Raw genomic sequence first — 22,940 nt, 5'->3', positions numbered from 1 at the left:
ATTATTTAAAAACAACAGAAGGAAATTATTGTATATGATTTTATTATTTTGAAAATATTCTGAGTGCTCAGAATGTTTGGAACTACTTGATTGTCATTTATCTACCAAATGTGGAATTTTCAGTACAATACAAGGTAATTAAAAAAAGAAACTGGCATCGTTAGCCAGATGCTGTTACGTACTGAATTCCCTAAGCTTCCAGTGGAATCAGTGGAAATAAGCGTCTTACAGGATCAGGTCTCCTTATTTATAGACTACATGGATTCAGGACCTACTGTGAAGAATCATCCCTCAGAAAGAGGAGATAAGGACATGTTTTCAGATTCTTAATGCTCTTTTTACTCATTTCCTGGCTAATGAAGAACACAAAAATGTTTGTTACTGCTAAACATTGTTTTATTTAAAAGAGAATTAATTTTGATGTGGCATTTGCTTCTGATCTCTGCTCAATTTTGTTTCTCAAAATGTTGAGGTTTTTCAGCACTGCGGTATGAACTTTGTTTCAGCTAGCTGGAAAGGTCCCGTCACTGGGAGAGAGGCAGTTAATGTAACCGGTGGGGAGGAGGGTCCTACTGGAGTCGAGCAGTGGGTTGGATAGGATGTGGTTCTACTTTTATATTGTTCTTTGGATTCCACATGATGCAGGTCAAGACCAACTTTTAGTTTTCATTAACATACAATGTCAGGGCTTTTATCTCACCTTGTTATAGTTCAGCTCTCTTTTTGACTCTGAGGTACATGTTCTTTGGACTTACAAAAAATATAAATGTAGTATCTTACAGATTTAACTCTATTCTTCCTTTCTCTTGTCCATCTGTAACCCAATTTTAATGTTACAGAAACCTAGGTAAGAGGTTTTTTGTGACTTTTTTTTTTTAGTTGGAATGTAAATTTTTGCAGGCCAAGTGTATAACATGTTTTTGACCTGAGATTTTTACCTACTAATTTTCTTTTTGGTTGGTATGCTTGGGTATTTCCTCTTAAAATATGTTTTAATCAACATTTAGCAAAAGGGAAAAAGCCCTTCTGCATTTTGTTAAGCAGCCAAACAGGGAAGACATCTAGAACAGCCAGACATATGTGAAATGACACTGGCTATTGATTAACCATTCTAATCAAGCTTTGTTGAAATGACCTCTTTTGGTTCCAGAGTAAATATTGTGAATGTTGCCAGCACTGAATTACTGCACTCTTTTGATCTCCCAAAGGCAGTTTGCCTTGGATTCTCGCCAAAGAATAATGTCCTGGCAACATGGCAGACCTACACAAGTGAGTATTTTCCCATCTGTAAAAAGATAACTATGCACCAGCGGAATTCAGCATGAAGACATGCCATTACTTCACTTGCCTTGATTGGCATAACAATTTGTCAAAGGATTCATAGTAGAAAAAATAGTTTATCTGTGTACAGGTGCATGGTTAAGTGCACAATTGAGGGAAGGTGCCTTCTGAAGTATCAGATATGTGCTCCTGGACTAATGGTCTCATCTACTGCACATATCCTATGTTTTAAAAAAATTACTAATTGATAGTAACATGAAGAATATGTGAGCATAGTAGAATACAATTCAAAACAGCTCATATTCATATAGTGACAAAGAATAAGATACTTTATAGAAAGAGTCCATCATAAGCTAAAGAGAAACTGAGACTTCAACATAGGAGTTTAAAGAGTGGCTGGGTGAGGTTCTAGGTGGCAGAACAAGTTAAAGAGTGGGTCCCTACTGTGGAGAGTCACAAGGAGGGAACAGTAAGGCTAGGGTTAAAAGACTTGTGAACAGGCAGGTCAATAGCTGTATTACACATAATTAAAGATATGATTATGTCACAGAAGTTACGGATTCCTTGACTTCAAGAGACCTCTGTGACATTTACTGCTTTAGCTCTGGGGCAGTGGGGCTGGAGCTGTCAAGGATGGTGGGGGGATCCGGAGCTCCCTGCTGCTGCCGGCAGGGGGCGGGGAACCTGGAGCTCCCAGCCAGCGCGGGACCCCGTAGATCTGAGCTGCCCCTGGCAGTGGGGACCCCTGCAGCTCCCTGTTGCCATGGGAGGACCCTGCAGTTCCTAGAGATCCCTATCGCTGTCTGCAGCCCCACAGGTCTGAGCCCTTATGGGTGATGGTTCCTAGCCGGAGGGGGCTCCCCACAGCTCTCTGCTGCTGTGTTTGGCCGGGGGACAGACCCAGTGCTCTGATCTGCCGCAGGGAGCTCCAAGTCCTGGGGATGGCAGGGGCCCCACAGACCCAGAGTTCCAGTCCTCCCTGATGTTCTGAACCATGTGGGCAGCAAGGGTCCTGGAGCTGTCAACTGCTGCAAGTTCTTACCTGTCCTCTAGCAGGGCTGGGGCTCTTATTATCCCAGTCAGCCCCATTTTGTCACTGTCATTTTTAATATAAGTCAGGAACAGGACACGGGCTTTGTGAATTTTTGTTTATTGCCTGTGATCTGTCCCTGACTTTTATTAAAATTAACTGTGACATAATCTTAACCTTATACATAATGAGTGAAAGGGTGCAATGAGTGTATGGAGAGTTTACAGTTATGGCTATGAATGCAAAGGTGGTGGATGTGGTCATGTGGGAACAAAACTTTCAGGATTTGGAACATTTACCTTCCATTGTTTGCCCATGTGGTAGATATTTCGTAGGTCTTGACTTAATTTGTAAAACATGTATTTAAAAAAAAACTCCAACAACCTTCCTTAGGGTTAGTGGTTCTATCTCTGTGTCCTTGTCTCATAGTGTAGGGAGAAAAAACCAGGAACTTCAGAGTTTTGGCTTTGCTGCTGACTTCCTGTATTGCCTTAGGGAAGTTGCTTAAACCTGACTCTACCCAGAAAATTGACTCTTTAAAAATGGCATTGTGAGGGTTCATGTTTATTGTCCCATAATGATTTCCATATCAGATGTTCTTAGAAAAAAAACCCAAAAAACTAACCACCAAAACTAGTCTGGAAAACTCATCTCAACTCTGAGTGTCAAGCGGCTTCTTTCTTTTCTGTGCATTAAGGTTGTGCAATTCAAAATAGTCCCTTAGTTACATTTATGTCCTGGTTTCTTTATGATCATGTGCATAAAGGTTGTGTAGACCAAGTTAGTCCCTTAATTGCACTTATGCATCCAAATAGTCTTCAAATTATGCCCTAAGTGTCACCTAAGCACCTATTCTGCCACTGTGGTTACACAGGTATAACTAATTGGAACCTAGGGCTTGTCTACACTTACTTCAGAGATTCGGCGGCAGTCGACCGGAGTGATGCAAGCTACGCAAAAAACTTGCGTAACTCCCGTCGACTTCTCTGCCTCTGTTCTGTGCACTGTCTTCACTGCACTGTGTCGATGGGAACCGTGTTCCCGTTGACGCAGTGCTATGCCACTTGAGAAGGTGGTCTTAATACGTCAATTTCTGGATCGACTGAGCAGGTTTTCACTGACTGCTCAGTCAATCCAGAGAAGTCGATCTGACGCCGTCAGTGTAGACATAGCCCTACTTATCAATTCTGTTGATGCATGAACTGGCATAGACTCCACTTCATTTTTTCTCAGCTATATTGGCTCTGCAGGCCTAACAGGAGTGAAAATTACTTTAGTTACTCAAGTCAGCTGATGAGAGTCTGACATAGAGCAGATCTGACTAGTCAGTAGAGGCTATTTTTATACAGTTTGTAGAGTAGAACCACATTTTAATAGTAGTGAGTCACTACCTCTCAGATGTGAAGATTAACCTGGTCAACGTTTGAGCTGCACTGTTAACAGGTAACGTGCTATGCAAGTGTAAAGTAGTGTTAATGGACAGATCATTTACTACTGTGGTAACGATTTTGGACTTAAAAAAACATCATTTTATTCTTTTACAATTGATGAGCTACCTTCTGTGGGGAAACCTGCTAGAGGATCTTACTTCTTAAGTGGCTATGTTGAGGGAGGCTGTTAACGTTGCTCAGGGCATCCCAGGAAGCTAAAAGAATCACAGAATGAAGCCATGGAATAATACAGTAGAACCTCAAGAGTTACGAACACCTCGGGAATGGAGGTTGTTCATAACGCTGAAATGTTTGTAACTCTGAGTAAAACGTTATGGTTGGTCTTTCAGAAATTTTCAACTGAACATTAACTTAATACAGCTTTGTAACACTACTATGCAGAAGAAAAATGCTGCTTTCCCTTCATTTTTTTTAGTAGTTTATGTTTAACACAGTACTGTACTGTGTTTGCTTTTTTTCTCCCTCTCTCTCTCTGCGGCTTCCTGATTGTGCGCTTCTGGTTCCAAATGAGATGTGTGGTTGACTGCTCAGTTCATAACTCCGGTGTTCGTAACTCCGAGGTTCTACTGTTGTTTAGAGACTGGAAGTTAGGAGGGAGAATCAGAAAGTCATTTCTGCAATAAATACTTTTTAATGTCATAGACTGCTAATACAATAAAAAAATGAATTCATTCAACAAATCTAACTCGTGGCTGGATGATAAATGGAAAGGAAGTGACACAATCACTTGAACATCTTAGCAAATAACAAAACATAAATTTGGATCATTAACTAAAAGGAACTGATCAAGAATATCACAGTATTGAAGAATGCTGGATGTTTCACTAGTGCAAGGTAAATCCAGTAAACTGGAGGAGCATAACTCCTAGATTTAAAGAGGAAGTAAATATGTGCTTGCATAAAATACCCAGCTAGTCCAAAGATGGAGTAGGTGAAAGCCTTGTACTGTTTGAGTTTGCCAAATTAGGCTTGATCCTGCAAGGTGCTGAGTGCCTCTTGCAAGATGCTGCACGTTCATAAGTGTGTCCTGCCCTTTGTAAGACCATGAGAGCCCCTTGTTGCGATGGAATAGGATGGTGAGTGAAGCGGACCTAAACTCATTCCTGGGGCCACCACTGCAAACCTGTGTTTTTTATTACAGCTGCTAAAGATGGCACAGCAGGGGTGCCCAACCTACAACTTTATGATGTGAAAACTGGAAAATGTTTAAAATCTTTCATCCAGAAAAAGATGCAGAACTGGTAAATAATATTTCCAAGTATGAATTATCTGCAGAGAAATCTAGTTTTCAAAACCTGATCTTGAAAGTATGATTTTAATAGTGTGTTGGTTCTCAAAATATTGCCTGCTACAAACTGAAAGTATGTATCTAGTATCTATACTAATATCTTTGTGCACATATGTAGTCAGTTTGCAACATAGTAAATCACTACCATTTTGTACAACTGGGGGGGAAACAATACCATTAGTAACTGGTTGTACGGTATTTTTATTCTATAAATAATGCCACTAACCTCTTATAAACTTGTAATATTGTTGGATCTCTTTGTGAGATTTGGCCTAAACTTAAGTTTTGAAATTTTATTTTTTAAATATTGAGATAGTAAATTGTGCCTACTTCAGTTTTTATATTGTCATTGTTTTATTTAATCTTAGGTGCCCTTGCTGGGCGGACGAGGAAAATATTTGTGCTAGGATCGTAAATAATGAAGTGCACTTCTTTGAAAACAACAACTTTGGTATGCAAACCTTTTTAAGATGGCTTCATTGCATTCTAGATATGTTTTTCTTTTGTCTATCTTCACCATTTCTGCATTTTTCTGATTTTTCATGTCATTGGCTTTATCTGAAATATTGCTTAAATCCTCTTTTATTTTGGTACCCAGAATAAATAAGGTCTTCTGAAGTCCTAGTATATTTTCACCACCTTGACATTTTTTGTTTTCTACTTCTCAGCTGCCCCTCTGTAATGTGAGATGGTTCCACATTTTAGATACAGAGGCCCAATTCTGCATTGATCTATGCCCAGTGGAGTTCAAAGGATTTGTGTCTATATAGAATTTGGCCCATGATTTCTTCTGTGGGTTGTGCTGAGCTTATCTCTTTTGGTTTCCGAAGAGCCACGAGAAGGTTGATGCTTATGGCAACAACATTACTATGGAGCCCAGACATTTTCCAGAGTAGTTCAGCATTAGCCAAAGGTATTTTGGAAATAGAGAACAACTGAGGCACAGGGAAGCAGATGATGATGAGGAAAGCTGGGAGAGTTTGGAGATACAGAATGTTGAAAATGGAAGAGAACCAAAGGAACTCTGGGGAAAGGGAATAGAAGGGTGAAAGTAGAAATTCAGAGGACAAAGAAAAAACTGAGATGACACAAAAGTTGTTGGGGGGCTAATGGTGTAACACGCTGCCTTATGGGAGACATGGCTTTAGGGTTTGGGGACAGTTTCTTCTGAAGCTAGTGGAATTTAGAGATCTAGAGACATGGGATGTCTCTGGCTCCAGGCTTACTGGAGGAGGACAGTTTAGGGTGAAAGTGGCACTGTCCACCTTATGATTTGGTGACTGGTTTACAGAGTAATATTAATGTTGTTGTAAAAGGAGGCTTTTCACCATTCTTCCCAAGTGGAAGAAACCTTCCATAATGCTTATCAGAAGAGAGGTGTTCAGAGGTTATAGTTTGAAAAATCTGTATTCTCATCAGGTGGGGATTTCCTACAGTAAGCGCTTGTGTTTTCCTTCTTCCATCTCCCAGTTCTGATCTGTTGTAGAAGGAGAGATGAGGCTGCTATGAGAACAGATACCCTTTAAGCTTTCTATTTAACATTTATCATTGTTAAACTGTGCAAATCCTTTTGGGTTTACTTAACAATGGGGTGGTTCATGAACTGAACCTTGAAGTTTATTTGAGAGGACCAGAAAATCTATGTTAATTAAACCCCAGCTGCCAAGAGAGAATCCCACCGTACCATGGCCACTTCTCCTGCTGTGCTCCCTATTGGCCATCCACTGGCCAATCCTTAAGAAGGGTGCTAGGTGTTCCTTTCTCCTCCTCCCCCACCCTCACAGAGGCTTTATGGTGTTGGCAATTCACTGACCCCACAAATCAGTCAAGGTGTTCTGAGGGCTGTTAGGTGCCACCTCACCCCTCCCAAAGGCTATAGTAGCAGGAACAGGGCAATGGCTTCCAGACTTAGCTTGGGCAGAAGTGCTTCATAATCTCCAGTGTGGTAGCTCAGGAGTTCCCCTGTCATTTGGTAGGGAAATGTGAGGTGTATCTACTAAGGTGTGGGGTCATTTGTCACTCCTGCCACTAAACTCACTCTGATAACTGCTGGAATGGGTCTGTTTTCCTGCTGCATTATTAAGAGAGAGACGGTATTGAGTGCAGGATGCACTTTCCCAGAAAACTCTTATGTGTGGGGAATAGAGATCAATACACAGCAGGCCTTTCAGAGAGCTTGCTGTGGGAAGCAATCACCTGTTTCCCATCCACAAAGATCCAAGGAGGGGAGCCTCTACAGAGTGGAGCAGATATTGGCCACGCTCCCTCTGAAGACAACCTAGTTAAGGTGGGGGGCTCTGCCATTGCTTGGATTGTGGAACAAGAAGTATGTTCATATGGGGTTCGAAGGCTTTCTTGCTGTGTGAACTTCCTCCCCAAGATTTGTAGAATGTTTCAAACCCAAGGTTGATTCAGGTGGGTTCAAAGTTTGATGGAGACATTTCACACCCCTATACTTGTCATACTTGTGCTTATAAATAGAAATAAATCTAGCCAAATCTTTTAGTCGGAGAGAATACATAATTAAAGGTAATTACCATGCCCCTTTTGCCAAGTAAAGATCATTTTATGGTTAAATACATTCTTCCTTATGTATTGTCAGTGGGGTAGGCTTATAAAATGGTGATATTAAGTAGTGTGGGTTAACATTAACCTGACTATAATTATGATTTTGCAGATACTATTGCAAATAAGCTTCATTTGCAAAAAGTTAATGATTTTGTGTTATCACCAGGACCACAGCCAAGCAAGGTACCTATGTTTTTTATTCACAACTTATATTTTTTGATTTTCTTCAATTCCTTTAGAAATCATTGTATTTCTCTGCCTTTGTGCTACGAACAATGTGTCTTTAATATAATATAATGGTGTTGATTTAGGTTGCTGTTTATGTTCCTGGAAGCAAGGGTGCACCCTCGTTTGTAAGGCTCTATCAGTACCCTAACTTTGGTGGCCCTCAGTCTGCACTGGCCAATAAAAGTTTCTTTAAAGCTGACAAGGTGACAATGCTATGGAATAACAAAGGTACAACAGTTATTAATTTAATATTGTATATTTTATTTCTTTACCTCAAAGTTTGGTTATTTTGCTTACTGTTTTTGTATTCATCAAATTTGTCAAATGCAATGACAAAAAATTGTGTTAAGACAACATTAATGTTACAATTTTAAACACTAAAGTTCTCATAACTTGCACACATTGCCCTTCATGGTCTTGTCCCCATCTATATCTCTGTTCTTATTTCCTCTAATTATCTTGCTCTCTCTACTCCTTGCATACCTTTCTTTTCACCGAACCCTACAATTTCTTCTCTAATATTCACCTTTGCGTACTCTTTCATGCTGCCCTGTATGTCTATGTAGGACTAGAAAATCTGTTCCCTAAACACCAGCCTCCAAAGGAAAATCCCACCACACCATGTCTTAATTCTTGTTGACGCAGAGCATACTTTCTCCTTTTTCACATCCTCCTCTAAAAGCCATTTCATCCAGAAATCGTGCCTTATCATCCTTCCTGTACCTGAATTGCTGTCATGTCTTGTCTTGTTCAGACTGTAATTTCTTTTGAGACAAGGAACATGTCTTATTTGCTTTTGTAAAATGCTCTGTACATTTGATTTGCTACATAAAATGTGTGGTAATCACCATTGCACATACTCTTTGACCTAATTTTGTCCTACCTATATCCACACAACTCCCATTGAAGTCAGTTGGAGTCATCTGTGAATATCTGAGAGTAGAAGCTGGCCAATTATATTCAGATATGTATTTAATATCATAACTAGTAATCTGAAATACTCTATGTGTAATGTGAGCACATTCAAGTTATTACAGGAATCTGAACTTGCATTTCGTGACTTTGGGGGGTTACATGGGAACATGTTTTTATTTTTAATGTCCATAAATTTTATAAAGAGGCATTAAAACACTACTTTCTGTACTTCCTCATTTGTGTGGTCCAAAATGTAGAAAGCTAGAGAACAACAGACAAATAGCACAGACTTGTATTTATATAACTAACAAACATTATTAATACATACTTGTTCTTCCAGTCCAATGAGGACAAGTACCTCCTAATAGTGTGGAAAATTAATTTTATATGTAATATGTATTGTATGTGCTTTTGTGTGTAATATATACACTGCACTATGTTTGGACATTTGGATTTGTGGAATGGCAATGTATAATTACATAAGAACACATCACATTTGAGATGATCTGCATGGTTCACTTTATGCTTTCCCTACTCATGAATAATGGTAGTCTTTTCAAACTCATGTTGGTAAAACTTTTATATACGACCAACTATCACATATACAGGTGAACAGACGATAATTTTTATATTATAAACTTATATGTGTACCTATATGCTACTTGTGTGTGAGTGTGTAAGTGAAAGAGATCTACATACAAAAGCTAATATACAAAATTGTTTTGTTTTATTGGTGAACTGCTCTAGATGCTAGTTTACAGTTAGTCTTGGTCAAGTGGAAAGCTTAATATAGTTACATTAGTGTTCTGCATATATAAAAATTCTCTTTGCACCACTAAAAGAACACTCCCTTTGAATAGTTCAGAGTGAGCGAATGGGTTTTGCTCACACCTGCTCCATCCCCTTTATATGAAAAGATCATTTTGGGGTTAAAATAAAGAGAGGAAATTTTTAATTGAAAAGGAGATGATGATAGAAAATTCTGGGCATGTGATAACAGCGTCTATGAAGAAGGTGTCCATATAATCTTAATTATAGATGTCACAACTGGCCAAACTGAGAGAGATAATTTTGTGTGTATGGTAGTTTCTGTTAGTGGAGACTAAAATGAGTCTCAGGATTACGAGGGGGTTTGCATGTTTAAAAAAAAATCTAATATTTTGTACCCTAATAGCTACTGCTGTGCTAGTAATAGCTAGTACAGAAGTTGATAAAACAGGAGCTTCATATTACGGAGAACAAACCCTGCACTACATTGCAACAAATGGAGAAAGTGCTGTTGTACAACTACGTAAGTGGTTTTTGGGCATTTACATAGTGTTATGTGATTTGTTAATGGGAATTGTTCTTAATGTATGCTAAAAATCTTACAATTTCAGTGAAAACAATGGACTACTGTTTGTCATTCAAAAATGTTTCTGCACTAAACTGATATTAAGGTAGTGAATTTTGCCACCTCACATAGTAGAGTTCCTGTGACCTCTCCCCTTTATGTTTAATAATAGTGATGGACAATTCAAAATAAAAACACTTAAAATTCCACTTCCACTCCTTGACACTTGAAAAACTGTTAAATTGCATCAGACTTTAAACTGTGTCACACCCACGCTGACCCTTTTTTGTAAAAATAGGGGTGTTTAATTCCAGTGCCCTGGCTCAATACCAAAACTGTTAATCTGTTTACCTAAAATTTCCTCTATAATAGTGTTCTTCCCTTTCTTTTCTTAACTGTGGTTAGACTTGTTTTACACTGTTAAAGACTGTTGTGTGTGAGGAGTATTGGGAGGCTCAGTTAGTTAAAGTGAATAATGTGCTTTGAAATTGTCAGATTAAAGGGGATGTGGAAGTATACAATGTTATTAGTAATTAGTTGGTTTTTCCTTTCATACTTTGATGTATGCAGTGTTATAGCTGTGTTGTTCCCAGGATATTAGCGAGATAAGGTGGGTGAGGTAATATCTTTTATTGGACCAACTTCTGTTGGTAAGAGAGACAATTTTTTGAGTTACACAAAGCTCTTCTTCAGGTCTGGGAAACTAACTCAAAGCATCACTGCTAATTTACAAGATTTGAACGGATTGTTTAGCATAGGTGGTTAGTATGTATTTCCAGGAACCATTCAAGGTGAAGTGGTCCATTAATGCCCTTCTAGTCATAGTGAAGAAATGAGGATGGAAAGCAGCTGTGCGGAATTGTTAGTGAGTTACAGATGGTTGTAATAAGCCAAAAATCCAGTGTGTCTATTCAGTCCAGAGTTCCTCAGACCTGAAGAAGAGCTCTGTGTAAGCTTGAAAATTGGTCTTTCTCACCAACAGAAATTGGTCCAATAAAAGATATTACCTCACCCACCTTGTCTTCTAGAGTTTGATGTGGCATTCTTCTGTACTTGTGTTGATCATGATGCCATCTCCATTTGTGCTGCAAGAGCAACATTTATGGTAGCATTTTCATAATAAATCCCCATTTTCCTGTGTTGCTAACAAGGCTAAAAATAATGGCCAGGGCTGTATCTTGGTACATAGGTTCTCCCTCAGGGAACAATTAGTTAGGGCTTGTGCCTATTCCTCTTACCACCCTCTTTGCCAACTAAAATTTAGATTTCAGATGTCTTAATGAGTCCCATTATTTCAAATGCTTTTTTAAAAACGAAGCTTTGTATTTAATAATCCCTAATGTGGATATTCCCTTTGGAGGGAAAAATGAAGTATGACTTGCTTTGTTTATAAAATTGGTTACTGCACATGCAATAACTATTTCTAGTGCACATGCGCAAAAAAATGCTCTAGAAATCAGTGGTTGAAGCTCTTCAGATATACTGGGTCAAAAGAGTCACTACTTTGAGCACTAGAAATGCAGTTGATATTGTACAAGACATAAGTAAAGATGTCTATATATGTCACGTGGCAGTGATATCCATGTGATAATTTGTATAACTCTATAATGAATTGCATTTTCTATTCATCAATGAGCACCTCACTTGCATTCTAGCCACTAATACATCTCCCCAGAACTTAGTCTATTGTTCCAAATGTCTGAGTAGCTTCAAACAGCCCCCATTTTTTAATTAATATGCCACAAAATCGTTTTCTGTTCTTCCCCTCTGTGACTGTCAGGGACCAGACCTGTAGGGGAGAAGAGGAGGTCTGAACCCCAAAGAACAAGCAATTAAATCAGCTGATTGTATACAGTATTACTATATTATAAAAGTGTATCGAGTAAGGTCTTTTAGGAAAGCCGGTGAGACACTGGTGATTAATATAATTGTGAAATATATGTATTAACACTATATGAGGAATTATGGATACTCACTGATATTGTGTTTTAAAGTATGTGTCCTCTTGCTAAGGCAGAAGAGTAATATAATGGCTCACAGTTTGGTGTGTACTGAGCAAGATGTCACACCTACTTACTCCATTAAAAGAATGTCACTGGTCAGAGACTCACGTTGAGCAATACTTGTTCCTATTCCAGTGACAGATTAAAATCCAATATTTCTCAACTATGTAGGTGTAGAAACAGGAGCTTTGTACAACTGTGAAGAAGGATCTTTATAGGTTTCCAGTCGGCCACTGCTTCTAGTTTTGGAAGATCCTGAAATGTCATATGTGAATATTGAGACAAAAAGGGGATTTTATACACACAAAACTATTCTTACTGTAGAAGTGGTGATGCAGACCAGTGAAGGAGAGGTAATTCAGAGTTAGTGAGGTTATGTGGTACAATCCCTAAATAAAACTGAGCATAAAACAATGGTTTGCAATATTAATTTCTACAATACCATTACCAAAAGTCACTTTTTTCTGGAATTGTGAATGATTGGACTTTAGGAAAGCTTTGTAATCATGTTTTTTGTTTTATTCAGGCAAATGTAAATTATATGATTTCATAATCTGAGTTATATTTTTTTCTTCAGCAAAAAATGGTCCCATTTATGATGTAATATGGAATCCCAATTCCACAGAATTTTGTGCTGTGTATGGTTTTATGCCTGCTAAGGCAACTGTTTTCAATCTGAAATGTGACCCTTTGTTTGATTTTGGAACTGGGCCTCGTAATGCTGCCTATTACAGCCCTCCTGGACATATTTTAGTACTAGCAGGATTTGGAAATCTCAGAGGACAGATGGAAGTGTGGGATGTTAAAAACTACAAACTTATTTCCAAACCACTGGCATCAGATTCTACGTATTTTGCTTGGTGCCCTGACGGGGAACATTTTGTAACTGCTACATGTGCTCCAAGGCTACGAGTTGGTAATGGGTACAAGATCTGGCATTATACTGGCTCTGTTCTACACACATGTGAAGTCCCACCGAATGCAGAAATATGGCAAGTTTCCTGGCAGCCATTTTTGGATGGAACATTTCCAGCAAAAGCAATAACTTACCATGCAATTCCAAGTGAACTGCCAAGTGCTGAGCTGAAGGTTGCCCAAACTTATAGACCACCAGCTCTGAGAAACAAGCCTATAACCAGTTCCAAGCTGGTAAGTAAACTTCATCTCAGTTGTATAGTAAATTATGTTGGCCCATCATTTCATCTGTACTTGGAATTTGGTTGCAAAATACTTTTTATTCGGGAAGGTGGTTGGGGAATGATGACACCAATCTTGGGGTTATTTTTTTATATTTTAAAAAAGGAGTAAACATTTGCCTTTTAACAGGCTTCTTTCACTGACTGCCTCTCTGCTCCATGTTTGCAGGAATATGTTCTAGCAATGCTGTAATTTTATGGGGCATATCCTCTTCCCTGCACAAAACTGCCTGCTGGTTACATAAAAATGGGAGTCTCTTGGACCAGTTGCACAAACAGTTGCAAATGCTGCTGCTGCTGCTGCTTGCTGCTGCTGAACAACCAAGAGGGCCTGGGTGGGTGGGATAAACTGTCACTCCAGTTGTGGTATGTTCAGCTGGTTTTCATAAACCAGTGTGCTAGGGTCAGATATAGCGCAGAGATTTTGGCAGATTTGAGCGAACACTGAAGTAGTTGAGTGGTTGTTTGTACACCGTGGGCATTTGTAGTCCAGCAATATCACTGGCAAGTCTACTGCAGCGTAACCATTTCCCTTATTTGGATCTATTTATTTATTTAGCCTTGCTTTATTTTCTTTTTCAATTTTCAGAAGTAGATTTGTGTGCAAAGATACTAACTATAACTAACAATTACAGCCTAGATATTTTATTTTAATTTTATTTATTTTATAAGGCTTTGAATGGGAGGCTTCTATCTTCCAAGGAGTGATAGGCACATCACAGTCTATCAACAATTAGTTATTACTAGGGTCTGATTTCACAAGTGCTACATAGGCAGAGTTAGCAAGAAAGATTCATTATGTAACAGAATTGAGGGAACTACATTCTGCCAGCTTGCATGGAGGAAAAATCGGAGTTGTGGGTGGAAAACCTATTTACATCTATTTGAGCATTAATGTGCCTGACTTGCTAAAACTAGTTTTTAAGAAAATAACTTGGAGTATATTAGTGGTTTGGTTTTGAGGTTTTTTTAAGATGAACAGCAAGAAAAAAAGCTTCCTGTCTTGCTTCTTTAAGATATAAAATGAAAACCAAAGAAAATCAAGTCTATCTGTCCTGTTTTTCCTTGAAGGACTAGAGAAATGGTGGGGAGCTTTCTTAGCCCTTAACTAGAGGGGTAGGACTGTAAAATTGTTAAAGTGCTTTGCTTCCAACTATCCATCAGGTGTTTGAATTAAATAGGTGTCAACAGCAGAGTTTTAAACAGTCTGACTAAAAATCACCTTCCCACTCAATTGTGCATATTTTATCTTCCTAGTACTTGCTCTAGTACTTTTCCAGCCATCTGTAGAGGCCTTCAGGAAACACAGGACAGACTAGTCCTGAAAGGCTAATGTTAAAAAACAAAGGAAAATCTTTATAGAAGTGACACTTTTTTCAGGCTGCCTTCAACCATCAAAAGACGCAGAAAGGGCACAAACCTATTTTTTGTCCTTTGCAGGTCACCTTTTAAACTATGGTACTTAATCTAACATGTAGAGAAGCTTTTCTAGAGTTTTAGTTCTTCTGTAGGATATTTTGAAGTATGGCATGTACATTTCAGAAGTGTCAATCTTATGTATCCCTTAGCACGAGGAGGAGCCACCTCAGAACATGAAACTGCAACCAGGAAATAGTGATAAGCCATTATCTAAAATGGCACTTAAAAATCAAAGGAAGCACGAAGCAAAGAAAGCTGCTAAACAGGTACTGCTCGTTTCAGTCCTCTTGGGGATAACATTACAGTAGTTTTTACAAATGTGTTGATTAGTCCTGCAATAACAAGCTTTGGATTACACTAAAAGCAATATACCTATTCCTGGCCATGTATGCTAAATTTCAGGGGACTGGATGGCACGTGATGCACCTTTAAATAATTCACTTGAAATTGGTCCAGGTTGATAATGACTGACAGTTGTTACCATCAGTTCGTTGTTCATTAGCCTGTGTGAAGTGAAATGAATTGGAAGAGTCAGTGCTGTTCACATATTCTGTTCACATGTTCACAATTCTGGTCATCCTTCCAGTCCCTAACAATCTGCACAACTCTTTGCAGTCTCAGATCAGAGGCAAAGGACTGAATTGTTTTGAAAACAGAACTACAGTTTCACCCTTTAGGTGTGTGGTTCCTATAGGTCAGGGTTGAGGCATTATAGCAGGGCAGAGCAAATAAACTTGTACTTTTGCTGCTACCCGTATTGTATCTGTTCTGTGGCTAGACTGAAGATTTCAGTTTTTGGTGTTCCCTCCACAGCTTCTACAATTACTAAAACACCCTTCTAAAGTGTATAATACTTTTCGTTTAGCAAATCAGACCTCATTCTGGTTTATCTGGTAATAGGGAGGATGGACCACCAGCTATTATTTATAAGAAATATTTGTGGATGTATATTTATAGTTTCATTCCTATCAATTTTACTATACTAAGCATGTTTCCTGGTCTCTGTGTGGAAAGAATTAAGCCACAGTATATGAGAACTCTAATATTATAGCTAACATGTTTGGTAGGAGCCGTGTATCAAATAACATATAACTGCAAAGTGTTCACAGATAATAGAGAACAACAGAGCACTAATGAAAGAGAGAAATATTCAACAGCTTTTCTGGGTTTCCATGTTCTAAGACAACAGAGCTGTTGTGTAAATGGTTTACAGGAACAGCACGTGAACTGTTGTTTTATTAACTTACAGGAGGCCAAAACTGATGGGAACCAGGAATCAACACCATCTCCAGAATTACAAAATGTTCCATGTAGCACATTGCCTTCTGTGACATCAGGAGACCCTGAGGTAGACAAAAAAATAAAGAATTTGAAAAAGGTGAGAGATTTTTCTAATGAGGAATAGTTTTCTCTTGAAGGAAGTGCTGAAGGACTAGTTTGATTCGTGGAAATGACTAATAGCAATGAGGTAGGGTGTACATAGAGCATATACCTCAGGCAACTGCTCTCCTCTGCTTTCTCATAGTGTAAAATAGCACAACAGTAACCACTGAAAATGTGCCTATCAGTACTGTGTTTAAGCATGTAAAGCAAAGTGAGACTTGTCCAGAAGGGTAGTCATTTTTCCAGCTTCTCTTCCATTCTCAAAAACAGTTGGATATTGGACAAAGCTCTCTTCAAAATGGCAGATGGTATAGCTGGACAATATTTGTTTTTCGTGAAGCAACTAAGTGAGCATCAAACCTTGCATTGCAAATTGTAGTCTCCCTTATGATCTGGGAAGGCTGTTCTGACTCAAGGTTGGGGGAAGAGAGGGTTGGTGGTGTTTATATCTAGGGTCCTACCAAATTCGCAGTCCATTCTAATCAATTTCACAGCCATAAGATTTGAAAATTGGTCAGTTTCATGATTTCCAATATTTTCATCTGAAATTTACAGTGTTGTAACCATAGGAGTCCTGACCCAAAGTGGGGTTGGGAGGTCGCAAATTTGTTTTAGGTGGCAATCCTGCCACCCTCACTTCTGTGCTGCCTTCAGAGATGGACTCTGAAGGCAGCATGGAGGTGAGTCTGATTTCCTGTGCTGCTGGGAGCACCTCAGCTGCGAGCTCCCAGCAGCAAGGGGGAGATCAGATTTCATGGGGAAAGGCCAATTTCATGGTCTGTGGCGCATTTGTCACAGCTGTGAAATTGGTAGGGCCTTATTTATATTTTAGGGCTGCCAAGAAGGCATAAAGCTGGACGTGTATCTCTATAGAGCCTATCAACTCTGCATGGAGGAGGAGTCACGAGAGGACCAAACAAGATAGTTTGTCTTTTTTCTCAAACTTCAAACTCCAAGTGTACTGCCTGTGTAGCACTGGAAGGCCTAGGAGATCTTTGTTTGAAAGGATTTAAATCAAGGATAGAGTTGCATTTGGCCAGAGCTAGGGAAGTTTTCCTATTTCTGCATTGCACAGCAGGCTATCTTCTCTTTGGTTAGTAATATAGACAGTTTTCTCCCCTTCAACTCTGTTACCATGTGTTAGCTTCCTCTTTCCATATTTGTCTCTTTGATTAAAGCCTTAGCCGTGCTGAGGAAAGATGTATGGAGAAGGGGGATATTTACAATGGAGGAGTTCCCTTTCTGACTCTTAGATGTAACTCCCCAGTACAAGAAATAATCCAACTTCTAAATTGTTTATGGTGTTTAAATTTAAAATGCATAAAATAATCTTCTAAACTTTTCAGGTATTTCATGGATGTTTCTCTACTCAGGTCTATTCATGAAGAAAATAAGATAGGTTGTTAGTTTATCTGGGTTTCTGATTATGTGAAATTCTGGTTTAGGTATATAAATGAAAAGTAGGTATATTTCTGTTGCTAAGTCTCCCCATCAAAATAGCTCCATCTCTATTAAGTTGATCAATTGTAAACCCAGAAAACTGAAAATGTATGTTCCCCTCTAGCTCACCCATACTTCTATTTTTCACAGAAACTGAAAGCAATTGAGCAGTTGAAAGATCAAGCAGCTACTGGCAAACAGCTAGAGAAAAACCAGGTATTACTAACTTACATGTGATTTTATTTAGGATCATACTTCTTTTCAGTGCACTCAGTTAATCCATAGTACATTTCAAATATAGTTCTGGTTAAATGCCTGTAAGAGTATGGCTCCCTGTCTCTCTCCCCTGTCAAAATCAAATGAAGTGGAAGAACTTACCTTAAAAGAGGTAAAGTTTCTCTTCTCAAATTCACCACTAAAGAGTCAGGGCCACTTGTGGTGAGGAACTATTAGGGAGCGTGACCACAAGCACGCAGAGGATCAAGGGAAACTTGGAATGTCTTCAGTCAGTATTGGGTAGTAATATGACCCTCACCATCACAGTAGTCTTGTCGCCATTTTTTCTCTGCAGCCGTCTGTGCCATTACCGCCACTCCCGTGGGTTACACAGCACTTGGTTAGATTAATGCTTGACAGAACGCTAACTTACTCCTCTTTTTACTATCGTATGTTACACAAATTTTGGATGGCTACTTCTCAACTCCGTTGGCCGGCCGGACGCTCTTTTTTTCACACAGTTCCCCCTTTAGCAGACACAAGGATCTGCTGGTGGTGGGGGAAGTATACTAAGAATTTCTCCCTGCATTGCCCTCCATAGTGTCACCCAAGCCGATTTTCTTTTGAACAGACTTTATATCCCTTCTTCCCTGGTTGACTAGTAGGGAGCATAAAAGGCTTTAAGAATATTGAGGAAAGTGGTCTTGTGGTTAAGGCACAGGAGTGATACTTAGGACAAACTGAGTTCTACCTCTAGTTCTGCCACAAACTTCCTGATCTTGAACAAGTATCTTAACCTGTGTCTTTGTTTCCTCATCTTTAAAATGAAGATAATATCTCACAGGAACATTGTGAGGCTAAATTGAAGGGAAACCTTCGACTTAAAAATCACATATATTTGAAACCCTTTCCGTGGTATAGTCACAAGTAACAACCGATTCTGCTAAGATTACCATAGCAGACAGATTGAGGGGAAATATTTTTCTGTTTTTTGAGTTTGTTTGCATTTCATAGCACTTAGTGAAACTGACTGTGTACAATCTCTCTTGTGTAGTTTGTCAATTTTCCCTGTTGCTTATATGGGTCTTTAACATAGTGTTAAGGAGAGGAAAAAGAGAAAGGGGGGGGGGGAAAGGATAGACTGATTGTAAAGGCACAAAAATTGGCAGAGGACTTTAAGTAAGTGTACTACTTAAACCTACCTTTAACTCATTTTTGGAAATTCACTAGATTTCAAGTTGACAGTGACCCTCTTTCACACTAGTAAGGAGCTGTATAAGTGCAAAGAATTATTATTGTATTGTAAGGTGTGTAGAGTATTATGTAATGTACTGATCAAAATAGCAATAATAATAAAAAAAGTATTTTATACACTAGCAATTTGCATGCATAATTTAAACATTAAAACAGAATGTGGTACTACATCAGCTTCTCAATACTTTGATTCTTTAAAATGCTTGCTGTTGTTAAATTACTGCAATCTTGTTCTTTGCTATTAGTTACACATTAACTATGATGTACATTATTTACTTCATTAAATATTGCTGTTTTACCTCCTGTGTAATAAGCAAAATGTATGATCTAGTGTTGGTTTTTTTCTAGTTGGAGAAAATTCAGAAAGAGGCTGCTCTCCTAAAGGACCTAGAAGATTTGGAACTGGGCTTCTAAAATTTACTGGAAAGGAATTGGATTGTTACACAAAATCAGTGCAAAACGGGGTGTGTTTTAACCTGAACAGAACAAAGAATACCCTTCAACTGCAAATGGCTGAAGATGGACAGGTTTACATATATGCTGCCCACCTACATTTGTTAACTTTTATTTTCTGAAATCTCTGCAAAAATCATAAACAAATAATGTATATTCAATCAGCCATCCCTGCTTTCATTCAAAACCAGAAACACATTCACTTATATTCCAAAAGTATATTGCTTAAAAATCAAAAGAAGTATTTTTTTTTTTTTTTTTTTTGTTCATTTTGGCTTTTTGGGTGTCTTCCAATTTGATAGCTTTATTAAACTTAAGATACATGTGACCCTTATTCAATAATAGGATTGCAGACAATAATAAAGAGCATTTAACAGTAAAAGAGTTTTTGGTTTTGTGTTACCAAGTCAGAACTTGTAAAATATATCAACCATTTCCAAGTTACAGCAATACCATCAACTTGAAATCTGGTAAATTTCTGGTAAAACGAGTTAAAAGTATTTTCAGGTACTACACCTGCCTCTGTCTTCCCCATACCAGTTGGTTGTGGTTTTACAATCTCATTTCCTCTTTGAAAATGTTTTTCTGTCTTTCCCATTTTGCTGGGTTTTTGTATGTGACCCACATAAACAAAAAGGAAAACCGATTATACAGGGAAACTGCTGAAACTGATTCTATGATAGGTGCTATCAAATGCACAAAGTAAACTGAGAAAAAGAAAATTCTCTAATCTCTCAGTTGATAGTAATATTAGCCCCAATTCTGCAAGCCAATTCAAGTGGGTGACTCTTAAACCAATGTAGAGTCTGAGTGAAGTCAGTGGAACTCTGCATAGAAGTAGAAGATTGCTCAAATGGATGAGACTAGAAGATCAGGGCCATGGATATTACTTGAATAGTAGGATTTTTTGTTTAATCAGATACAAGTATAATTTTTTTAATTGATGGTGTCCTATTAAATTATCACAGAAACACTCACAAATCTTCTAGTTGATTATTGTTGTGTAGATGGTATAACATTTTCCATTCTTGAAAAAGTAATCTTTCATTACGTTTTGTTTCTGATTCACAATCATTTTTCATTAATTTATATCGTGTAAATGTTTTGCCTCTTTGGTTTTGTAACAAATAACAATCGACAGTTTTATACTGCAACAGTTTTGAAGAAAATAAGGATTTAAAGACTTTTAAAGTTTTATGTTAGAAGAATAAATCAAAGAATTTAATTTTGCATTTATCTGGTGTCTCCCTCAATTAATCTGATTAAAAATGTATTTGTTTTTAGTTTTTATGAACATACAATTAGACATCTAATTGCCTTGTAATGTTAGTGTCAGTACATGTTACCACAGTTGTTAAAGGAAAAACATAAGAGACTGTTGCCAAAAAAGGAAAAGAAACCTTTTATTTTAAACTGAATTCAGCTTGTTTGATTTTTTGATTTGCTTGAAAACAAATGATCTTGGCTTTTCAAAATACTTTAAAAATGAGCCATTATGGTTCAATAGAAATTCCTGTGCAAAAATCTAATACCCATTTTAGAGCAGTGTTTTCAATCTGTGGTCTGCAAACACCTGGTGGTCAGCAGACTATGTCCAAGATTTCCAAAAGGGTCTGCACCTCCATTCAAAATTTTTTTAGGGGTCCACAAATGAAAAAAAGGCTGTTTGAGAGGACTTCATAGTTCCTCAGTGCAGCAACAATCAATGGAAATACAATGGTTTCCCTCTAGTGGAAGATTCATATTACTGTTTAGACAAATATGAAACTTTCACTCTTTGGTGGCGGTGCCGAACATAACAATTTGAAAACAAAATGAATCATAGCATTTGGAGATTAAAAAGAGCTATTTAGACCATCCACTCCATCTTCTTCCCAATGTCTGATTGTTTTCTACAGTACATTTCCTGATTTGACCAATTTGGTTATAAATGTTCAAAGTGATAAGGCTTCTACCATGTTCTTTGACAATTCCACATCCTATTAAGTCTGTCAGGTGGTATTTCCTGTTTACTTAAATTTCTCTTTTTAAAATTATATCTCCATGTACTGTGCTGCATAGTTCCTGTCTTTGTGGTTAACACCCTTTCAAAATATAAAGACGGTTTATGTATCACAAAGGCCGTTAATTATTTCTGAATCAAGCTGCCCATATTTAGCTCTGTCAATCTTTTCTACTAAGTCAAACCTTCCAGCTTCACCTTCATCTCAAATGCATAAAACAACTCTAACAAAAACAAATATTAATCCACTTGAAAATCTTGAAGTTATAGTTAAGGGGGCTAAGAGCAATTCAAAACCAGAGATAATATTACAAACACTAAACATAAGGAAAATAACAGTAGGTGGTATGTACATTCATTAATTGGGTATTACACAGTCCATTTGCAAGCTAGTCAGTTTCAAAAAAGGAGTTATAAGTACTGTCAGTTATTACACTTCCTTTGCCAATTTTTTGTGGTTCTGTTAAACTTTTTCCTGTTTTTAAAAAAGGTTTTCTCTTCCCTGTTTTTGTGTGAAATACCCACACAAGCAACAAGAAAAACTGGCCATGCACCCAGTGCTGTCAAATTCAGAAAACGGACTTGAAAAATAGAATAGTTTTTCTTTTCTTTAAGTTACAGTATTCTTAAGTGCTACTCCTAATGGTAATATGTTTAAAATAAACAAACAATTTAGGCATGTGATTTTTAACCCTTTTAAGGCTGCTGCCAGAATTAAGTAACAGCATAATTTCCATTGTTTTTAGCGCTTCGTGGTTTTCAGTGATGTCTGGCTTTGAATTGCACCTAACAATCTTGAACTATCAATTGTCTTTTTGTGGGAAAAGTATCATTATGACTGGCTGGCTATTGATTTTAGATTAGTGGTCCTTTGTGAGGTTGCTTAACACTGTTGTCCTGAGGAAAATGTGTAGTTACAGATACAGTCCTTTCCTAGCATGGCTGCTATGGTCCTTGAGCCCTTTGAAACCGAGAGCTATAGTCACAGAACACGTGACTAGGAGCAAGCATACGACCCACTCTACAGGAACTCAAATTCAAGGCTTCCTGTCTCTTTTGTTGGAATAGCAGAGATGAGAGACCCAATGTTCAGTGAGAAGTGCTGCTAACTCTCATTATTTTACTGCCAGTCTTGTGATATTTTACTTAAAGCCTCAATTCCTAGAAACAAGTGATTATGTGAGACTTTCAGTTTTTATTTTAAAAGAAGTTTTTAGCCCTCATGATAGCAGAGAAAAATTGAAAAATTTGACTCAAGTGCACCTTAAAAGGTCAAAACCCAGAAGACAAATAAAAAGAATCCAGTTAGTTTTTTTTTTAAATCTCATGTCTTTTATGGTACCTGACTCATGATTTTTGAATATTTGGGATTGGCAATACTGGAAAAGCCCTAATGTGTCTACCTGTAGTATCAAGGAAGGGCTACCTAGGGGAAAGAGATTCCTTCTCCCTTGTCAGCTTGTGGAGAGCAGAAAAGGTC

At 38.0% G+C, this 22,940-nt stretch overlaps 1 protein-coding gene across 3 annotated transcripts in view; it reads left to right on the top strand.

Moving 5' to 3' along the window:
- EIF2A (eukaryotic translation initiation factor 2A) overlaps positions 1-20,694 on the top strand; it is a 28,847-nt gene extending 8,153 nt beyond the window's left edge. For all 3 annotated transcript variants that reach the window (XM_067552411.1, XM_067552480.1, XM_067552573.1), the window contains exons 4-14: positions 1,151-1,269; positions 4,904-5,003; positions 5,419-5,501; positions 7,728-7,801; positions 7,930-8,074; positions 9,936-10,052; positions 12,675-13,246; positions 14,862-14,978; positions 15,962-16,090; positions 17,686-17,751; positions 19,354-20,694. In XM_067552411.1, coding sequence (XP_067408512.1) covers positions 1,151-1,269; positions 4,904-5,003; positions 5,419-5,501; positions 7,728-7,801; positions 7,930-8,074; positions 9,936-10,052; positions 12,675-13,246; positions 14,862-14,978; positions 15,962-16,090; positions 17,686-17,751; positions 19,354-19,419 — 1,588 coding nt within the window. In that variant the 3' untranslated portion in view covers positions 19,420-20,694. The remainder of the gene's footprint in view (positions 1-1,150; positions 1,270-4,903; positions 5,004-5,418; positions 5,502-7,727; positions 7,802-7,929; positions 8,075-9,935; positions 10,053-12,674; positions 13,247-14,861; positions 14,979-15,961; positions 16,091-17,685; positions 17,752-19,353) is intronic.
- The last annotated feature ends 2,246 nt before the right edge of the window (positions 20,695-22,940 follow it).

This window comes from Emydura macquarii, unplaced genomic scaffold (assembly GCF_026122565.2).
Source record: "Emydura macquarii macquarii isolate MOO-44397 ecotype Brisbane River unplaced genomic scaffold, CSIRO-AGI_Emac_v2 contig_18, whole genome shotgun sequence".
Taxonomy (NCBI): Eukaryota; Metazoa; Chordata; order Testudines; family Chelidae; genus Emydura; species Emydura macquarii.
The sequence above is the reverse complement of the archived record's forward strand: the minus strand, read 5'-3'. Positions and strand labels throughout refer to the sequence as shown.